We start from the raw sequence: 17760 nt of genomic DNA on the forward strand, positions 1-17760 counted from the left end.
AGTGTAGCTGGCTTGGTAACGTCCATTCAGCTCCATTGGATTGCAAAACTTCTATTATTGGCTTGAGTAACAAGTGGATTAGTTGACCAAGGTGGCCGCCAGTGGAGACTGGCGACGACCTCTTCGGCTCTTGTCACAACCTGTACTTGTGTTTTCAGGTCGGAGCTGAACAGCAAGGTCTCCCAAGAGCCCGCGTGCTCGAGCCTCAGAAGCGATATTGGTGGGCGATCTGTCGGACAGTCGCAGAAGATGTGGTCAGCGGTGGCTTTGCCGCTGCATTTGCTGCACTCCGGCATAAATCTGCCCTGGTACACATGACTTAGAACTGCAGGGTTAGGGAGAGTTTGTTTGGAGTTGTCTCTATAGTACTTCTAGAGTTCTTTGGTTTGGTTTTTATATGGGGAATATTAGCCTGTAAAATATTTAAAATATTTACCGTGGCGTTGTTTTTGGATTTCAAGGGCGCCTATGACAACGTAACACATCAGGCCATTTTGGACGCCTTGGAAACTGCTGAGATTGGAGGCCTCATGTATAGCTGGATACGCAGTTGTTTATCGGAGCGCTCACTCTTTGTCCAGATTGAGGACAGACCAACGTCTTTACATCAAACCATGTGCGGAGTCCTACAGGGTGGGGTGCTGAGCCCAACTCTCTTTAACCTTGATCTCGTCGGCCTGGTCGACTTATTGAAGCAATCTGCTCAGATGTCCATCTACGCGGACGATATCTGTATTTGGGCTTCAACTGCGACTCGTCCCCCAAGTTGGTGAAAGACATCAGAAGGCATCATCTGCATTGACGTCGTACCTTTGTCTGCAGGGCCTCAATGTGTCGACCGAGAAGTATTCTTTTGTGGCGTTCACACGCAAAACAGTGCCACGTTACGCATTATGCATCAAATGTAAAGCTTCTCCCTATGAGAGAAGCCGTTGCTTTCTTGGTGTAGTCATCAGGAATTTCTCATGGAGCCCTCATCAGCTGATGAGAAAGAGAATGATGGCGATTATCCACGTCCTCTCCTTCCTTAGGGGAAAGTCCTGGGGCGTATCAGTGCGCTCGATGCTACAACTCTCATCATCATCATCAGCCCGACTAAGCCCACTGCAGGGCAAAGGCCTCTCTACAACTGTATCGTTCACTATTCCTGGCCTACCTGCGATACAGCTTTGCAATATTTACTAACATTAGAAAGGCAAATGTCCGGACTTGTCAAAGTGTGCAAGCGCAAGCTCTCCGTATTTTCCTCAGACTGCCTAAATGTGCCTCTACAGCAGCAACTGTTGTCGTCGTCGCCCGGGAGCATCCAGTTTCTATATACATTGTTGTTGATACCATAAGAGCACGTATTGGGCACTTCACACGGGTCCCTTGTCATCATCTTGCAGCAACTCTTCCAGCAATTAGGCCACCTACTGCATTAGTCAAAGTCATTGGTGCTCATCGCGCCTATCTTCCATCGCAATTCGCCCCGGCCTCAAGACCGTGCTCGCCCTTAAGGAGTCTAAATAAACCCTAGGGGCACCTTTCTACTATTTGAATTACGAAGAAATCTGGTGTATCATTGGCTCCATCTCAAAGAGATCACGTTGGAACGTCTGCATTCTAACCGCAGTCAGCGCATTCATGTCTACACAGATGGATGTCCACACAAGCTCATTCAACTCATTCAGTTCCGGCGGGTATGTGGTGATTCCCAGCGAGGTCCATCTTTGTGAAGGTGAAGACGACCTGCTACACTTCCTCAAATGGCGCGGAACTTGTTGCCCATCGGGCTGCAGTTGAGTTCATCAGCCAAAAAGCTCCGCATGAATGGTCAGTTTTTACTGATCCCAAAGAAGCTCAATTCCTGCAAGCTGCTCTACGCCGCGGGTCACATGAAGAACTGAGATTCGCGACGTGTACCACTGTGTCATACCGAAAGGCGATATCATTTTTCAGTGGCTTCCAGGTCACTGCGGTATCAAAAGAAAAAACCACGCAGACGAGGCTGTTCGATATGCCCGCCATGACGGACTTCAATTCTGCATTCCTATATAGAGAGTTGGCGCAGCGTGTAAGCTGCGCGTGTTGGCGCTGCGACTCACACTTTCTGCGTAGAACACTGGCCAGTTTTATTGCGAAAGCAATACCACGCAACGTATAACCTCCCGTCGCGTATGCTGTACGCCAGAGCCGGCGCTGCGCTTGGCAGGTGGTGTGACGTCAGCTCTCTGCGTTGCTATGACGACGCGCGATGTCAGCTTGCTCCCCGCCACAGCTAGAAGGGAGCCGCTCGTCGCGTGTGCCGTGGCCCCCGAGCCGGCGCCGCGCCTAGCAGGTGGTCTCTCCGTTGATATGACGACCTCCTCGCCTTGCGCTCGCTACGTGACGGCTTCTCTCGGATATATAGCGGGGTGCTACGCGTTGATTGATCAGCCTCGCCATGGAAGTTACCGACGAAGAGTCTATATCTGAATCGAGTTGCTCTACTGCTTCGGAACAGTTAAATTATAAGGCGAAAGTTAAGCAAGCTTTCGCAATTCAACCAGGTTTAACCAGAGCTAAACCACAGCCAATTTTTTGAACCGTCCCCTAAGGGTATTCGACCCTGGACTACGCCTTCGTCTTCACCGTAATATACCGTGTCGCGAAGCAACATTGATTTGTCGTCTATGGCTCGGTGTTCACTTACAAAGCTATAGACGTCCCGGTTTGGGATGGCCGAAGCCCTGCTTGTGAAAGATGTGGCTGCGAAGTGGAAATTGTACATCTCCTTTTTGAGGCTGTTAGTGCCCTGCTTTGGTGACCAAAAAATGTACTCTGCGTTGTGCCCTGAATCGCCTTGACCCTCGCCCATAACAGAGGATAAGATCCTGGGGCCGCAGCCACAGCAATCGACTCCCCTCAAAACCTACAATGCACTGTTTTGCTTTCTGATAGCGACTGGCTTGAGGGACCAATTGTTACTGTGCCTTCCGCCTCTTCTCTCTTTCTCTTCTCAAACCCATCATCCCTCTTCTCAACATCCCTGCCTTCCCTCTTCCTCTTTATCTCTCTCTAACACATCGTGGTCGAAATTTGCGGAGCCGTTCACTGCGGCGTTCCTCAGCCCGAGTCGCTTTGGCAACTTAAACCGCCATAAAAACATAAAATCAACCACACATATCGTGCTGTTTTTCCAACCCCTTGTTCCCCTCCTCCCCTTAAAGGGGCTGTGAAACGGGGTTTCAACAAAGATGCGATGCGCCTAGGATCCTGGCTAAAGGACGCCACTTCACAAATATCCTCCAGCAAAAAATTTTTAGATGCGCTTCGTTGAAGCTGAGTTATACCTAGTCAGAATTTGAATTTCTGCGTCTTCGCGCCTTTCTCTCCCCTCTCGTCACATTTTACACGCTCAAATGTTGGCGCTCCGAACACCGGCAACTCGCACTCGCCCCCTCCGCCGGCTGCCGACGCACGCGAACCAATGCTAGCAGTCCGCTTCTGACGTCGTTAACGAGCTCTACATGACGCAACGAGCGCGGATGCTGACGTAATGACCGCGGATTCGGGCGAAAGCCTAGCATCGCAGGTCACCACTAGGCATGAAAGCGGGGGTTTTAAAAATTTTATTGTAAATTATCGGCTCGCTTTTAAGGTGTTGTACGGGGCATGCACGCTCGTCGGCCTGTACTCTACATAGTGCGGGCATTTTATAGACAATCTCAAACACCCTTTTCAGGGACCCTTTAATGCTTCTACCAGGCACCATGGCAACGGCTACTATTTGATACAGATATCGCGCCGAAAGGCGCTGTACAACCCAGCCGTAGCCGGGGCCATACAAGTTAGCCTAGCTGCCAGAAAGCGTGGAGGGCGTAGATATGCTTACCGGCTACGCAGGCCGTGAGAAAGCAGGCCAGTGATCCCGAAAGAAGGGCTCGCACAGCGACGGCTGCGCAGTCGCTCTTGCGGTCGGGCGCCATCGCGCCCAGACAGCCCAGCGCGATGCCGATGGAGCCCACGTTCGAAAAACCGCAAAGCGCGTATGTGGAGATCATCACGGAACGCTCCTGCACGCAGGGAGAGGACAACAGTGGAGGCCGTTGGGCAAGCACGATTGGCACTCGTTGATAGGATGGATCAGGCCAGAATACTTTTCAGCTCAACGCATGAGACATCACAAAAACTCCGACGGCAAAAAAACAACAAAAATTGAATAGGCCAAATTGCAAGCTCATACGGGAGGCTCGAGAAGGAAGAAGCTTCTTAAGGCAGGTGATTTGGAGGATGAACACCTTTATTTTTTCATTTCATTCTTGAACATCCAGATCGTCAAATGATTCCAAGTCTGACACCTGTAACTATAGTAGCGCTTGTCACCTCTGATTCTTTTTTTGTTTAGGTATATGGAGTTTGTCGTCACAAAGCGACTCAAGTTATGAGGGACGCCGTAGTGAAGGGCTCCGGAAATTTCGACCACCTGGGGCTCTTTAACGTGCACTGACATCACCCAGTACACAGGCCTCTAGCGTTTCGCCTTCTTCAAAATGCGACTGCCGCGATCGGGATCGAACTCGCGTCTATGTCCAACATTCTTGCACAAAAATTTTGAATATTGAACTATTGTGAGGTATTGTTATGGAAATATTAAAGGCAATGGTCCATTCTTGCGATGTGCAGCAAAATCTTCTTTTTAGAGCGTTTTTGTCACTCGTATCAAGCAGTTAAGACGGCCATAGAAAACCAATGAGGAACACTATTTTCACGACAGAAAAAACTTTAATAGCAAAAAAAATGCAAGCCTACTGACGGAAGAACTGCGGATATATTGATTGTTATAGTGAAGTCTTCCATTATACGAAAATTTTGCGTTCATGAAGTGGTTCCCGTTCAAGAACGATTTTGTCCAGAATTGTTGGGTATTGTCTGACAGGGAAAAAATGGCTGGAGTTCAATTTGACTTGAACCCAGTTAAACGAGCGAAAGCTCTGTTAAGCATTAAGCATGGACTCCGCTGTCTCAAATCAAATGTAAATTTCAAGGTCAAATGTCAAGGTCAGGTACTCAATGGTCATATTCATATGATCATGTGGTCACACTACCATAGCTTGGGCCATACCACCACGCAGTTAAGTTTGGTTAGACCCTGTGAGGCAATGAAGGTCGTTTTCCCATCCACATCGAAATCGGAAGTTGCACCTCCAAGAACCCTCCGCGGTGGCTCAGTGGTTAGGGCGCTTGGCTACTGATCCGGAGTTCCCGGGTTCGAACAAGACCGCGGCGGCTGCGCTTTTATGGAGGAAAAACGCTAAGGCGCCCGTGTGCTGTGCGATGTCAGTGCACGTTAAAGATCCCCAGGTGGTCGAAATTATTCCGGAGCCCTCCACTACGGCACCTCTCTCTTCCTTTCTTCTTTCACTCCTTCCTTTATCCCTTCCCTTACGACGCGGTTCAAGTGTCCACCGATATATGAGAGATACTGCGCCATTTCCTTTCCCCTGAAACCAATTATTATTATTATCACCTCGAAGAGCAGAGCTCTCTCTCTAAAGGTGGCTGGGGCCGCTCACCTGCAATTCGTGCATGACGGAGGCGAGCCGCGAGTAAGCGATGAACTCGTTGGCGAACGTCTTGATGCCGATCAGCTCTCCGACCACGCCGCAGTCCTTCCATGGCACGCCCATTACGAACGCCAGAGGAGTGAACACCTTCGCCAGAAGCCACTGTGCCAGCAGATGAGAATGGTTGCGGAAGCGTCGAAATTTGACGAGTTCGGCATGCAGGTGACATTTAAAACGCCGTGACAAGCACAGATTAACTCAGAGGCGTACTCTAGCGGGCAGTTCAGACCTAAACAAACAGCAATAATAAAGAAACAAGCATTCGATTTCCACTGTTTGCTGTATGCGTATAAAAATTCCAACACTATAACGCATTGTATTTTTACTCGTTTATTTTTTTTTCTTCCGCATATACACTCGACAAACCGGCATGGAAGGAAACGATCTTGTTTCGATTCTTTTATCTGGTTTTCCTTGGACGATTGATGAAATTTGTGCTTTTTTGGGTTCTACACAATAATAAAAAAATATATATTACATTGCAGTGCGGTTGAGCTGTTGCGTTTCATACCGCTCGTAACTGTAGCTGTCATTCGTTCCATCGCTTAACGCGGGTATCCCGTGCGCTTAAATGGAATTAACTCGGCTCCTGTACACCACACATTTAATGCAGAAGTATAGTTCCCCTACTCGCGAATGTTCCGCCGATTGTTCGGTGCGATAAACTATTTTGCAGACAAGTTGAAAACAGCTGAACACACGAATTTGTACCTTCCGCGGCAGCAGTGAGAAGTTTTGACGTCAAGCGCAAAGTCACATGATAAAAGTCATAAGCGCGCATGAGGATTTAGCTGGCTACGCATAGCGACATCAGTGCACCCAAACTCACTAATTCTACCCGTTTTCATGCCGGTTTATGTTGTAAAAAAGCATCGTCAGCATCAGCCTGACTAAACTCATTGGAGGGTAAACGTCTCTCTTATATCTCTCCAATCAACCTTGTCCTGCGTCAGCCGCGGCCACCCTATCCCAGACAACATTTTAATCTCATCGCCCACCTGACTTTCTGCCACCCCCTTATAATCAGTGTCTTACGCTTAACGACCATCAGTTATCTTAGATGTCATTAACCCACGTTTGCTTCCTGACCCACTATTCCCTCTTCCTGCTTCTTAACTTTACGTGCACCTATCAATTTCCTTTCCATAGCTCGCAGCGTTGTCCTAGTTGAAGCCTTTTAGTTAGCATCCACGTTTTTGCTCCATAGGTGAGTACCGTTGATGTAGCTTTTACGTACTTTTCTCTTGAGAGATATTGGCAAACTGCCATTCATGATCTGAGAGACATGCCTTATGCGCCCACCCCATATTTAACTACAAAAAACTAAGGTGACCTACTATGTGTCTGGGTTTACGGCAGTCTGGCTATTCACTGCAAACGATTCACGATGTCCGCGACAATTAGCTCGCCGCCCAGAACAGAGCCATCACTCGTGATCTGCAAAAGTGTGCTGCGAGTTGAGTTGCCGTCCGCACTTTATTTTTACGCAGTTTCTTGCTGTCTTATAAAGACATTCACCAGTACAATTTCTACACACTACAGCTCATTTAAGGGTGGTCTATCAATTTAGACTGCCTTCATATTGATGCTTTCAGTTCGTTTAAATGACAGGCAGTTGCTAATAATGTGCTGAGCATTTTAATTTGCTCACAGCTATTCGTAGGCGAAAGTTGTCAGTGAGCACAATATTATTAATAATACTACTCACAAATATTTAACTGCGCCCGATGCAACCCAAGAAAATATTGCACACAAGAACGGTGCGCGCTTGAAATCTCACTGGGTTGGCGTAGTGGAGGGCTCCGGAATAATTTCCACCACCTGGAGATCTTTAACGCGCACTGACATCCCACAGCAAATGTAGCAGTAGTAGTAAGTGTTTAATCAAAAAATATATTAAAAGGAAGTTAAAAGATTTTTGCTCACCCCGGCATCTGCCATCACTGTATCGGCGGCACCTGAGCTGGGGCAGCGGAAATAAAGGATAGGAGGCAGTATGAAGAAGACAAACGAAAGAGGTGAGGGGATAGCAAGAAAGGACATAGGGAGTAGTCATATTTACACTATTTACAGATTCCAAATAAAGTTGTCCAGGTCGTGCGCGCGTACAGTCAATGAGGAAAAATAAAAACACACGCGCACAACACTTTGCACACACAGCAAATGTGCCCGTGTGCTGTGCGATGTCAGTGCACGTTAAAGATCCCCAGGTGGTAGAAATTATTCGGGAATCCTCCACTGCAGCACCTCTATCTTCTTTCTTCTCTGAGTCCCTTCTTTATCCCGTCCCTTAGGGTGCGGTTCAGGTGTCCGCCGATATAGAGAGATACTGCGCATTTCCTTTTTCCAACAGTCAATTCAATTCAATCGCGGGCAGCATAGAGTCAGGGGCTTCGAAGAGGACGCCTCTGCAGTAGGACTGAAACTCTTAAAAAGTGCTAAACAACTAAAACAGCCATTTTAATCTACTAAGCATAGTGGCGCTTTCACCCACTCTAATTGAAAGAGGATTCCAGTAAACATACATCGATTAGAAAGAAAGCCTTACAACGCCCTGGTAATCATCACAGAGGACTTTCTACACCGCGAGTGGCGAATACAGGCTGAGCACACGCCACCGCGAACGCGGCCGTCGGGCTGACCTCGAAGCTGAGGTAGTCCACAGCGACCATGGCGCCGAACCAGAGCAGCATGCTGTTGAGGCAGGCGATGAGGGCCAGAAATCCGACCAGGTTGGCCACAATGTTGCCCGCCATGATAAGGCCAATGACGGCTCCATTGGACGCAGCCTGCAGGGCGTTCGTCTCCTCGCTGCGACGCAAAAGTAGGTCGTCAGAACAAAGCACACACATAACCCCTCGTTTCTGTTTCTTTCTTTTTATAGTGACAGTGAAGACAATTAGGCTGTATCGACAAATTACCGAATTCTAACCACAAAGACGTTACTATCAGCGAAATCGAAGCGTTTATAACCCAAAAAAGCAAAAAAAAACAAAATTCAGTGACACCTATTCAGGTATTTTTGTTTGGCGTATAGTGAGCTATAGAATGATGACGATGATTTTTTTTTATGGTGCAAGAGAATGCCTGTCCAAAAAGCGCCATGGCACAAGGTGTTCTTTCTCTACGTAAGATGGGGTCAGAGACCCAGTTCTCAAGCATTTCACTCTAAAATATCTGAGCATAAGGCAAGGGGAATGTTTGTGCCGATTATATCACTGGTGGGTACCCAGCGGCACTGGGGACCGAACCCTGGACTTCCCGCATGCGAGGCGGTTGCTCAAACCACTAGGCCACAGGTCCGGTATTGAGGTAAACAATTTGAGGATAGCTTGCATATACGTACACTTATGAAACATGTTCTTTTTTTCCAGATTTACTAGTAGCGCCCCAAGTTTCACTTGTTGCCAACCCTTGAAAGCCATGAAGGAAGCCTCTCTTTCTTCTTGCACTCCCTCTGTGCGATGTCAGTGCACGTTAAAGATCCCCGGGTGGTCGCAGACCATGCTGTGAGCGTTCTTTGTGTGATCATAGACTCTGTAATCCTGTGACATTACGCTGTGTGCGTATACGCAACGCCAGATTTTCTTCTCTTTTCGCGCGCTCGCGGCTGTGTCTCTATGGGTCCCGAGGACACATACAGTACGTTGGTTTATCTGAAAACGCGCACGCAAACCACCCTTCTGCGGAACGCTGAAAAACAATTATTGTTAGCATATTTCTCGAACGAGATAATCAACGACTACAGATATTTAGTGCAGAAGCACTACTAGGCGTCTTTTCTGATTTGGGGCATAGGTATACGTACAGCCCCCGTCAAATGTATACAGCCCAAGGAGTTTGCTTCTAAGCTGTTTAGCAGCTCTCCCTAGCGCATCCAGCAGTTTAAAGCTTGGTAAGACTGACAACTCCAAGCCATTCCTCTTTCGAGAGTTTACGGTGGCTGATCATGCATAACGAGGCACGCTACAGACCTAAAAAGCAAACCCTCGAACTGTATACTATTGACTGTATACTTTTTTTAAAAAAAAAAAAGCCTTCAGGGTAAAGCCTTTCAGGTCAAAGACCTCTGCGGTAAAAGAATTTAGGTCATAGGCCCTATGGTAAAAGCCTTTAGGGTGAAGGCCTTCATTGTAAATGCCTTCTGTGTAAAGGCCTTTAGGTAGAAGGCTTTTATAGTAAAGGCCTTTAGATTAAATTCCTTTAGCACGTAAGGACCTTAAGTGTCCACCCTAACTTGTGCTACTGCTCGATATTCCGCACTCACCCATGCTAAAGCGCGTGCTAATTTCAGGGGTGAAATTAACGTATGTTGACGCAGAACTCTATTTTTAGGTGCCTCTGATAATCCGCCATTCGGCTGAAAATTTTTTTCGGTCTTCTTTCCCAGTTTCAAACGCCGTGTTTGCGTGTCATCTGACGCTGACAAGTGCATACAGCCCAAGGACGACGCCAAGCGCACAATGCCTGACACGGGCCTCCCTTCCCGTAGTACACGGGAAGCATTCGGAAAGAAACAGAGGAATGAATACTAAATCAAAGCAGCAAATGTGCTTCAGCCCTGGCTAACACATTGAAAAATTTGTGATAAGAACAGCAGATAATATGAGCATCACATGCACAAAAAGGATCCTTAAACACAACATAGCACTGGCGACAAAACAGCACAGAAGGGGTTACCTAGCTCTAAGTTCTTGGTAAAATATTACACAAACTAACACCACACGCTGGGCCCTAAAAAAATAAACAGCCTTAATAGCATGCAACATACAGGTATCCGGCTAAAATGGTTATGTGCGAAGCGCAAGCCGCTGTACGACAAAGCTGAAAGAAACCGGAAGTGATGCCGTACCTCTTTGGCGGTTCGATGTTGCCGACCTGCGTTTTGCTCTCCTCCGTTTCCGGGTACACCAGCTTGGAGAAGGCGAGGGCAGCCGGTGCGCTCATTATGGACGCAGTAATGAGGTGGGCCGGGCTCACCTGCGGGGCGGCGTCAGCGCACCAGCTGTAACAGCTGTAAGTGCCAGCGGAGACTACTACAAAGGCATGGCGAGTCCGAAGGGTCACTGCGCCGCGGCCACTTCATTTACAAGGAAAAATGAAATATCTCACAAATGAGTGCTTTATTTGCTTCTGGACAACACTGTAGCCGTGTAAGATTTCTGATTAAAGCAACACAGGCAGACTAAATAATCATTGTGCGCGAGGAAGAAAGTAAAGGTGGCCACCATACATGCATATAAGCTAATATATCTGCTAAGCTATACATTCAGCATTTCCTATTAGAACAAATTATGAAGTTTTCTGCGAGCCCGATAAATTGGACTGTGCTGAATGAAAGGGAGCTGCGTCTTTTTATTTAGTCGCACTCAGTTCAGAAGAACAGAGGAGCTTTCCGAATCAAAACGGCAGTCCAGACAGAGTTAAGGCAAAAAAATGACAAAAGCGAGCTGAGGGTCAAGCCGTCAATAATTTTTAGCCTCAGTCAATTTCCCGTCAATGTCAGAGGCATCAGAAACGCGGCTTTAATACCCTAGTGGCATCGCAAACACGGTTTCTATAGTTCAGCATTGCAACACGGGCCGCACGTAGCGCCTCGGTGAGCAACATGCGATGACTTGACATCTCTAAAGCAGCATGTCATGCTTACAACGTAGACGGTATTCACGCAACGCAGTCCTGCCTGAGCGTTCGTGCGACTGTCCGGCGTTTTCACTCACTCCAAAGCTGATGTATGCTGCCATCATGCCGCCGGCGACGGTGGAGAAGCCGCCGGTGATCACTGCGTGCAGCTCGGACTTGGTCATCTTCGACAGGAAGGGCCGAACTACCAGAGGCGCCTCCGTCTGCGCGAGACGTTCGGCTATAGTGGAGTGCGCGCCTCCTGGCATTGGGTCGCGCTGTTAGAGAATTTCATCAATTCATTATTTTCTTTTCACCTAAATGGATGCTTCATCCACTGTGCTGCAAACAATCTTCAATAATTGTTTCTGGGGGTCTGAACTCTTGCGTTTCGCGCTCTGCAGCGTAGTCTCACAATAAGAGCATCGATTCCCAGTGTCTTACAGGGCAGGACAATTTCGTCATTATTATTTCATAAAGCTGTGCTAGACGTGAACATTTTCTTTTTTCAAGGAGAAAAATCTTGGTACAGACGAAGCCATCAGCAATAAACGAGACCAGGCTCGTGAACACGGTACCGAATGGTGACCCCGACCAAGAAATAGTGACATGCAAGTCGAGGCACCTGCAGTAGTGATAGGAAGGAACAATGAGAATGGCGAACCACCATAAAATTTAACGACCCGTTAAAGTGAACTAATTAAAACATCTTGTATTGAACTGTTGTTAGCAGTGCATTTCTCCCGGATGCGAGGAGAGACCATCCCTCCTCCATCTGGTCTCTACAATCTGTTTCGTTCACATAAAGGCGTCTTGAATTTTCTTGGACTCGCTCGCTAATTTGCTCGACGTCCCCGCCTACCTGCAGCGCGCAGAAGCAGCCCGATGGCTTGCCGGACTACGCATTACAGACAGCGTGCCGACGCCCGATGCTACAATCTACGCCTACGTCACACGGAATACGAGCCGGGTGACCATGTATGGACGTGGGTGCCCATTCGCCGCCGCAGCCTGAGTGCACAATTTCTGCGCCACTTATTCAACTCGTACAAGGTCCCTCCTCAAGTTGGAGGAGGAAGAGTATCATTTTATTTAACGGCAAAGATAAAACCTTCCCGGAAGGGCTCCTCAGTCCAAGAACCATCTGGCCTTCCCCTCTAACCTAGCCTGGTAAATCAGCTTGCGCTGTTCCGAACGTCGCGTGGCCAAAATAGCGGTCTCCTAGGAGGTTGCAGTGAATATTTAAATTTGAGCCCTCCAATATGGGCATGTGGGCACTCCCATACGTATTGATATAGTGTGGGGGTGCTGGATCCACAGGTGGTATAGTGTGAAGGGAAGTGGCTGGGGAGGAACAAAAGTGCAAACTGGGGGATGGGAACGGGTTCGTCTGTTGTCTCCGATGTATGCTTTGTAAGTGGTCTAGTGCGGTAATTGCAGGAGGGTATAAATGCGCCTTTGCCTGTAGTGCTTGTGACAGTGTGGTAGTTAAGGGGCTTGTTTTGTATGTGAAAGTATGGTTCTGTATTGGGGAGGTCATCCACCGACGCCTGGGCTCAAGTTCGTTGGCAAACGAATGAATGCACTCATTTCCGGGGATGCCGTGATGCCCTAGGTCAAACGCATATGGTGATTTGTTGCTGTGGTTCGGATAGCTTAGATAGTATTTGGGCTGAAGATGAAGGAACAGTGCCTTTACGAAAGAGTCGTTATGCTGCTTGAGAGTAAAGTCTGTGAGCAGGGTGCAGATGTGTGCTATAGATATAGATAACAAAATAACTGCAGCGCAATCAAGACGAACACAAGAAAGAGGCACACAGGACTAGCGCTAAACTTCACCTAACTTTATTCACTGGCAGCGCAGCAAATATAAGAAAAAAACCAGATCACGTGCAGATACCAGGTCAAGCACACCACTATCAACAGAACCGTCCAAGATATGCCATCTCCGATTTGTATATATTCACAGACGTATCGCTAACACAATAACTCTTCCTTATATGAAATGCATCCAGTAGTTCCCTTGTCCTAGTATCTTTGCTTTTGCCCAAAATCTTTATCTCGTGAAACCGTGGTTGACACGTTTTGCAGAACTGGCATCTAGCCTGCGGCAAATGTTCTGCCGCTATATATAAGGAAGAGAGGCGTATATTATGTTAGCGATACGTCTGTGAATCTATAAAAATCGAAGATGGCATATCTTGAACGGTTCTGTTGATAGTGGTGTGTGTGACCTGGAATCTGCACGTGATTCGGTTTTTTCCTTATATTTGCTGCGCTGCCAGTGAATAAAGTTAGATGAAGTTTAGCGCTGGTCCTGTGTGCCTCTTTCTTGTGTTCGTCTTGGTTGCGCTACAGTTCTTTTGTTGCAAAATGCACCATCTAGCCCAACAAAAAGTTCTAAAAAAACAGATATGGCCAGGCATTCTGCATCTGAGCAGGGTGAAGGTGTGTGCTATAGACGTAGATATGGCCAGCAATTCTGCCTCTGTGGTGTTCGTGGTTCCAGAACTAAGGCAGTAAAGCGGTCCTCGATGAAGCGACAGCATCCCACCGTCGCCGCGCGCGCACAGACGATGTGCATGTCGTGCGCCTAAGCCGTAACATGAGCGCTAAAGGACGCTTGTAGTGTGCATTCTTAGTGTTTTTGACTACCTTTCTTTTCGTTTTGAAGCATCTGCCCGATTATTCTCTGGGGGGGGGTGTAGATGCCACAAATCTTTGTAACGGGGATTTTTTCATGTTCAAAACCACCAGCACGCCGCTAGATAACTTTGTGACAGGAGATGCGTCTGGGTTTACTTCCAATAATCACAGCCACATGCAACTGCTTCCACTTTATTCGAGGCTGTTGTAGATACTTTTGGCGGCGCCTTATCTCAAATGTTCATTAGGTTCAGGCTGAGCATGGCCGAGAGCAGCAGCGATTCTGTTCTTCAATGGCCACCAAGTATGCTTGATGCTGTCACCGCCGCCAACTTGTTCTATTCTTTCTGTGCGCAGTCAGCCCAAGAAAGAGTTCACCTCAGGGTCAAGTCATTCCACTCCTGTCTTATCCGCGGTATTGTCGCTACCACATGACAATATACTGCACCGCACTGCGCTACTCTTAATCAGCATGGGCATCCACATGCCTATACCTGTCCGAGGAAGATGTTGGCCGCTGCAGTCGTCGATTCGCAGACGGTGGTGCCCATAGTGAGCTGCAGGAAACCACCGAGGCGCACTACAACCCATTGCATGATGCCGTAGAAATAGAGGATGTTCACGAACAGGCTGAAGAAGAATATTACCGGCAGCACCTGCGAGTGAAAGGCGTCAGATGTGTAAGGTTCATGACACGTGAGCAGTGAATACTCTTGTGAACTGCCGGAGAATAAGACACTTGGGCCCATTCGTTATACGAAAAATTATACTACAAAAGACGTAGCTGCTGGGCTAGTTGGCTGTCAGACAAACTAAAAGGATTGTAGCGTCAAGACGTACAACGCACAAGAAAGAAAGCAGAAGACAACATGGACGCTTACTCACGACTGTTTAATGAGGTGAAAGCGATGGACATATATACCCTTCCGAAACCTTTGCACATGCGCACGTGTACAAGGTAACAAAAAAACACAACCGAAGGTCTTATCGTAGCAGCCGTGAAAGGAATTTCTTCTCACCCTTATAGAGGTAGACACAGTTGTCACTGACACAGTTTGAACCCTCATTTTTTATGTGAAAGCCTTCCAAAGTTTCTCGAGCTGCTCGTTGTCTCCTCTTCCGAGAAACCTCACATCGCTGAACCATGCTTTACAGTTTGTGCAAGCCCTGCAGTGTTCAACAAGTCGCTTGCCCTCATTATTTTCTATATTTTTCGCATGTTGCCTAAGTCAGTCAATGATGCAATGCCCCGTTTGGCCAATGTAGAATTTTCCTCAAGACAGGGAAATTATGTAGACTACACTTGTGGCACGTTTTACGAAACGCTGACCATGTCTTTTCTGAAAGGTTTCAGCTCATTAGGCAGTTGTGAGTAAGCGCCCGTGTTGTCTTCAGTCTTCTTTCTTGTGTGGTGCACGTCTTGCGCTATAATTCTTTTATATGTTATGCGAAGACATCATGGTGTCAGTTCAGCTGAAGTGAGGAGATCTATTTAATTATACATAATCACAGGTCCGCACGCATTTAGTGACAAAAGCCTCACAAGTAAAGGGCATGCATTTGCTGAGCCTCTAACCTGTAATCCTGTTTCACTTTATTCGCATAATAATCGCGTTCGCCCAGCATATTTACAGATATGTACCAACATATAAACATGTTAAGACGGTGTTGTTACTTTCCGCGAGCACGCGCAAAGTGAATGAATACACAGCGGAGAATACATGCACCTGTTCGCAGATTATTACCTGCTCTCCGCCCACTCCCAACCACGATCAGACAACGTAACCAGCTAACTCACGCATTAACAAGTGAATGAACTCCTCAACCCACACGGACTGCGCGCCTCGGGCCCGCCTTAATCACGTGCCCATAGATCACCCATATCAATAGCGACAGCTCTTAGGGTCACATTTCCTGTTTCTGCGTCACTGTTGTCGGTGGCATTTAACAATTTACGTCGTGACAAAGCGGCAAGCTGACTGATGAGAACTGAGTGACGTCACCCATGACGTCATGGCAACCCACCACGCTGATTTGCTATGATGCCAATCACTAACTCGTCGGAACACACTCGTCCGTCACGATTTCTCATCCTTCCACGCGCCATCATTTTCCTTTGTTACGTCTGTCACGCCTGCTCTATACTGATGGATATGGAAAGGTGTACATGCGACCCACGTGAATACGCGTGACGCACCGTCGCTTGCAGCTCCTAGCTGTCCCAGAAGTCTACATTACCACTACAGTAAACGTCCGGTGAATTTTCTCGAGATCATACATAGTGGCCGGACTCACTTCCCTCATGGCAAAACAATGTCTTGGTAGCATGCTTGCTGTCTAGCGGGCGAACGCGGGTTTTCGTGTACTACGACGACGACGCGGAGACCGAAAATGTTTACACCAGTGCGTCTCGAAGCCTAGCTTCGCCACCCAGGGTGTAGAACACTGTGTCCCAATAAATGCTTCGAGGCCGCGATTTCATGCAGGAAGGCAAAAGTTTCGGCTTTCTGCAGGCCACTGCACTGTCCAGTACTGCTGCCATGATTCAAAGAGCGCGCTGAGTGTGGTCGTCAGCCAACAGCGGCCCTACCACTGGAGTCTACACTTCGGTTTTCGTTTTTGCATTTGAATCCGAGCAGCGTTGCGGCTATGTGGCACAGCACAGTGCCTTGCCTGACCATTTGCTAAAAAAAAAACAGGAACTGTGAGCGTTTTCAGGTAGCTCTACTGCGAACACGAGAGACCTAAAGTCACTGGAAATGATTTTCTCGCGCTTAATTCCTTCTCCTTTCACCGCCGGGTATCAATTCTGTACACAGCTGTAGCAGCTCAGTGTTGCCAGAAAGGTGAGCACCGCCTTATAAAAGTAATTCGCTTAGAATGGCGTCTACCTAACACCTCTGTGTTTTTCTCTAGTACCTGAACAGAGGCACGAACTGCTGCTTAGACGAAGCCCGAAAATGTTTCCCCTTTCTCTTGATCATTCGCTGTTACAAGTACACAGGACTTTACGTTATCACTCATAATAACGACACTGCGGAGGCATACGCGCAGGGCTCCAGCAAGGTCCTTGTTGTGAAGTGCACATCGGGCAGCGGAAGCCATATGCCTTCCATATTCGGCTTTGCGGAGGGAAGGAACACGATACTCAGGTAAGAGCACCCAGCTACTGCAGTGGAACAACGGTACTGGGGAACCCTCACCTGGAACACGAAGACTGGCAGGAGCGGCCTGATATCCCGGGGCTCGTGGGCCTCCAGGTCACGGTGCGGCATGAGCGAGGCCAGGTCTCCCAGGGCGTCGGTGAGGTTCCAGCCGGAGGCCAAGTGGCCGAACACAAAGAACGAGCCGTGGGTCGTGTACCCGAGGAAGTTCTCCATCTTGGCCGACAGGCAGCGGAGCGCGTCGCGGCCGGTGCTCCAGCGCAGCACACACAGACCCAGCAGGAACTGCAGCATCAGGCCCGACATCACCGGGTACCAGCTCACCTGAAAGGTGCCGGCAGCGTAAGGAACTTCGGAAACACTTCAGTTGGGCACCAATCAAGTGTAGAGTGGCAGACTGCTGAACGGGTTCCCCAGAACGCATGACGTCGAGCTATTGTCAGAATATCCGGCGCGGTTGTTTAGTGGTATGGCGCTCAGCTGCTGAGGCATGCAAAGTTCGCGGGATCGAATCCTGCCTGTGGCACGCCTATGGGTAGTGCATTGTCGGTACACGTTAAAGGAACCCCGGCGGCTTAAAGTGATCCGTAGGAATCCAATGCGGCGTCTCTCATGGCCCATATTGTGTTTTGTGCCGTTGAAGTCTCATGACATATTGTCACGGACTAGAAAACGACAAAGTGAGCAGTGGCGCGGCACGGAGCGCTCCCGCTAGGGCCACCGCCATCAAATCATTCCAT

The 17760-nt window shown here is 48.3% G+C and overlaps 1 protein-coding gene across 1 annotated transcript in view; it reads right to left on the reverse strand.

The window, feature by feature from the left end:
• Window positions 1-779: 779 nt before the first annotated feature.
• The window catches only part of LOC144097937 (putative transporter YutK), a 31081-nt gene continuing 14100 nt past the window's right edge, over window positions 780-17760 (reverse strand). The window contains exons 4-11 of the mRNA XM_077630533.1: window positions 17060-17344; window positions 14351-14512; window positions 11309-11434; window positions 10441-10568; window positions 8231-8399; window positions 5538-5690; window positions 3857-4037; window positions 780-850 (exon numbers count right to left, since the gene is read on the reverse strand). Coding sequence (XP_077486659.1) covers window positions 780-850; window positions 3857-4037; window positions 5538-5690; window positions 8231-8399; window positions 10441-10568; window positions 11309-11434; window positions 14351-14512; window positions 17060-17344 — 1275 coding nt within the window. The remainder of the gene's footprint in view (window positions 851-3856; window positions 4038-5537; window positions 5691-8230; window positions 8400-10440; window positions 10569-11308; window positions 11435-14350; window positions 14513-17059; window positions 17345-17760) is intronic.

This window comes from Amblyomma americanum, chromosome 7 (genome assembly GCF_052857255.1).
Source record: "Amblyomma americanum isolate KBUSLIRL-KWMA chromosome 7, ASM5285725v1, whole genome shotgun sequence".
NCBI classification, from domain to species: Eukaryota; Metazoa; Arthropoda; class Arachnida; order Ixodida; family Ixodidae; genus Amblyomma; species Amblyomma americanum.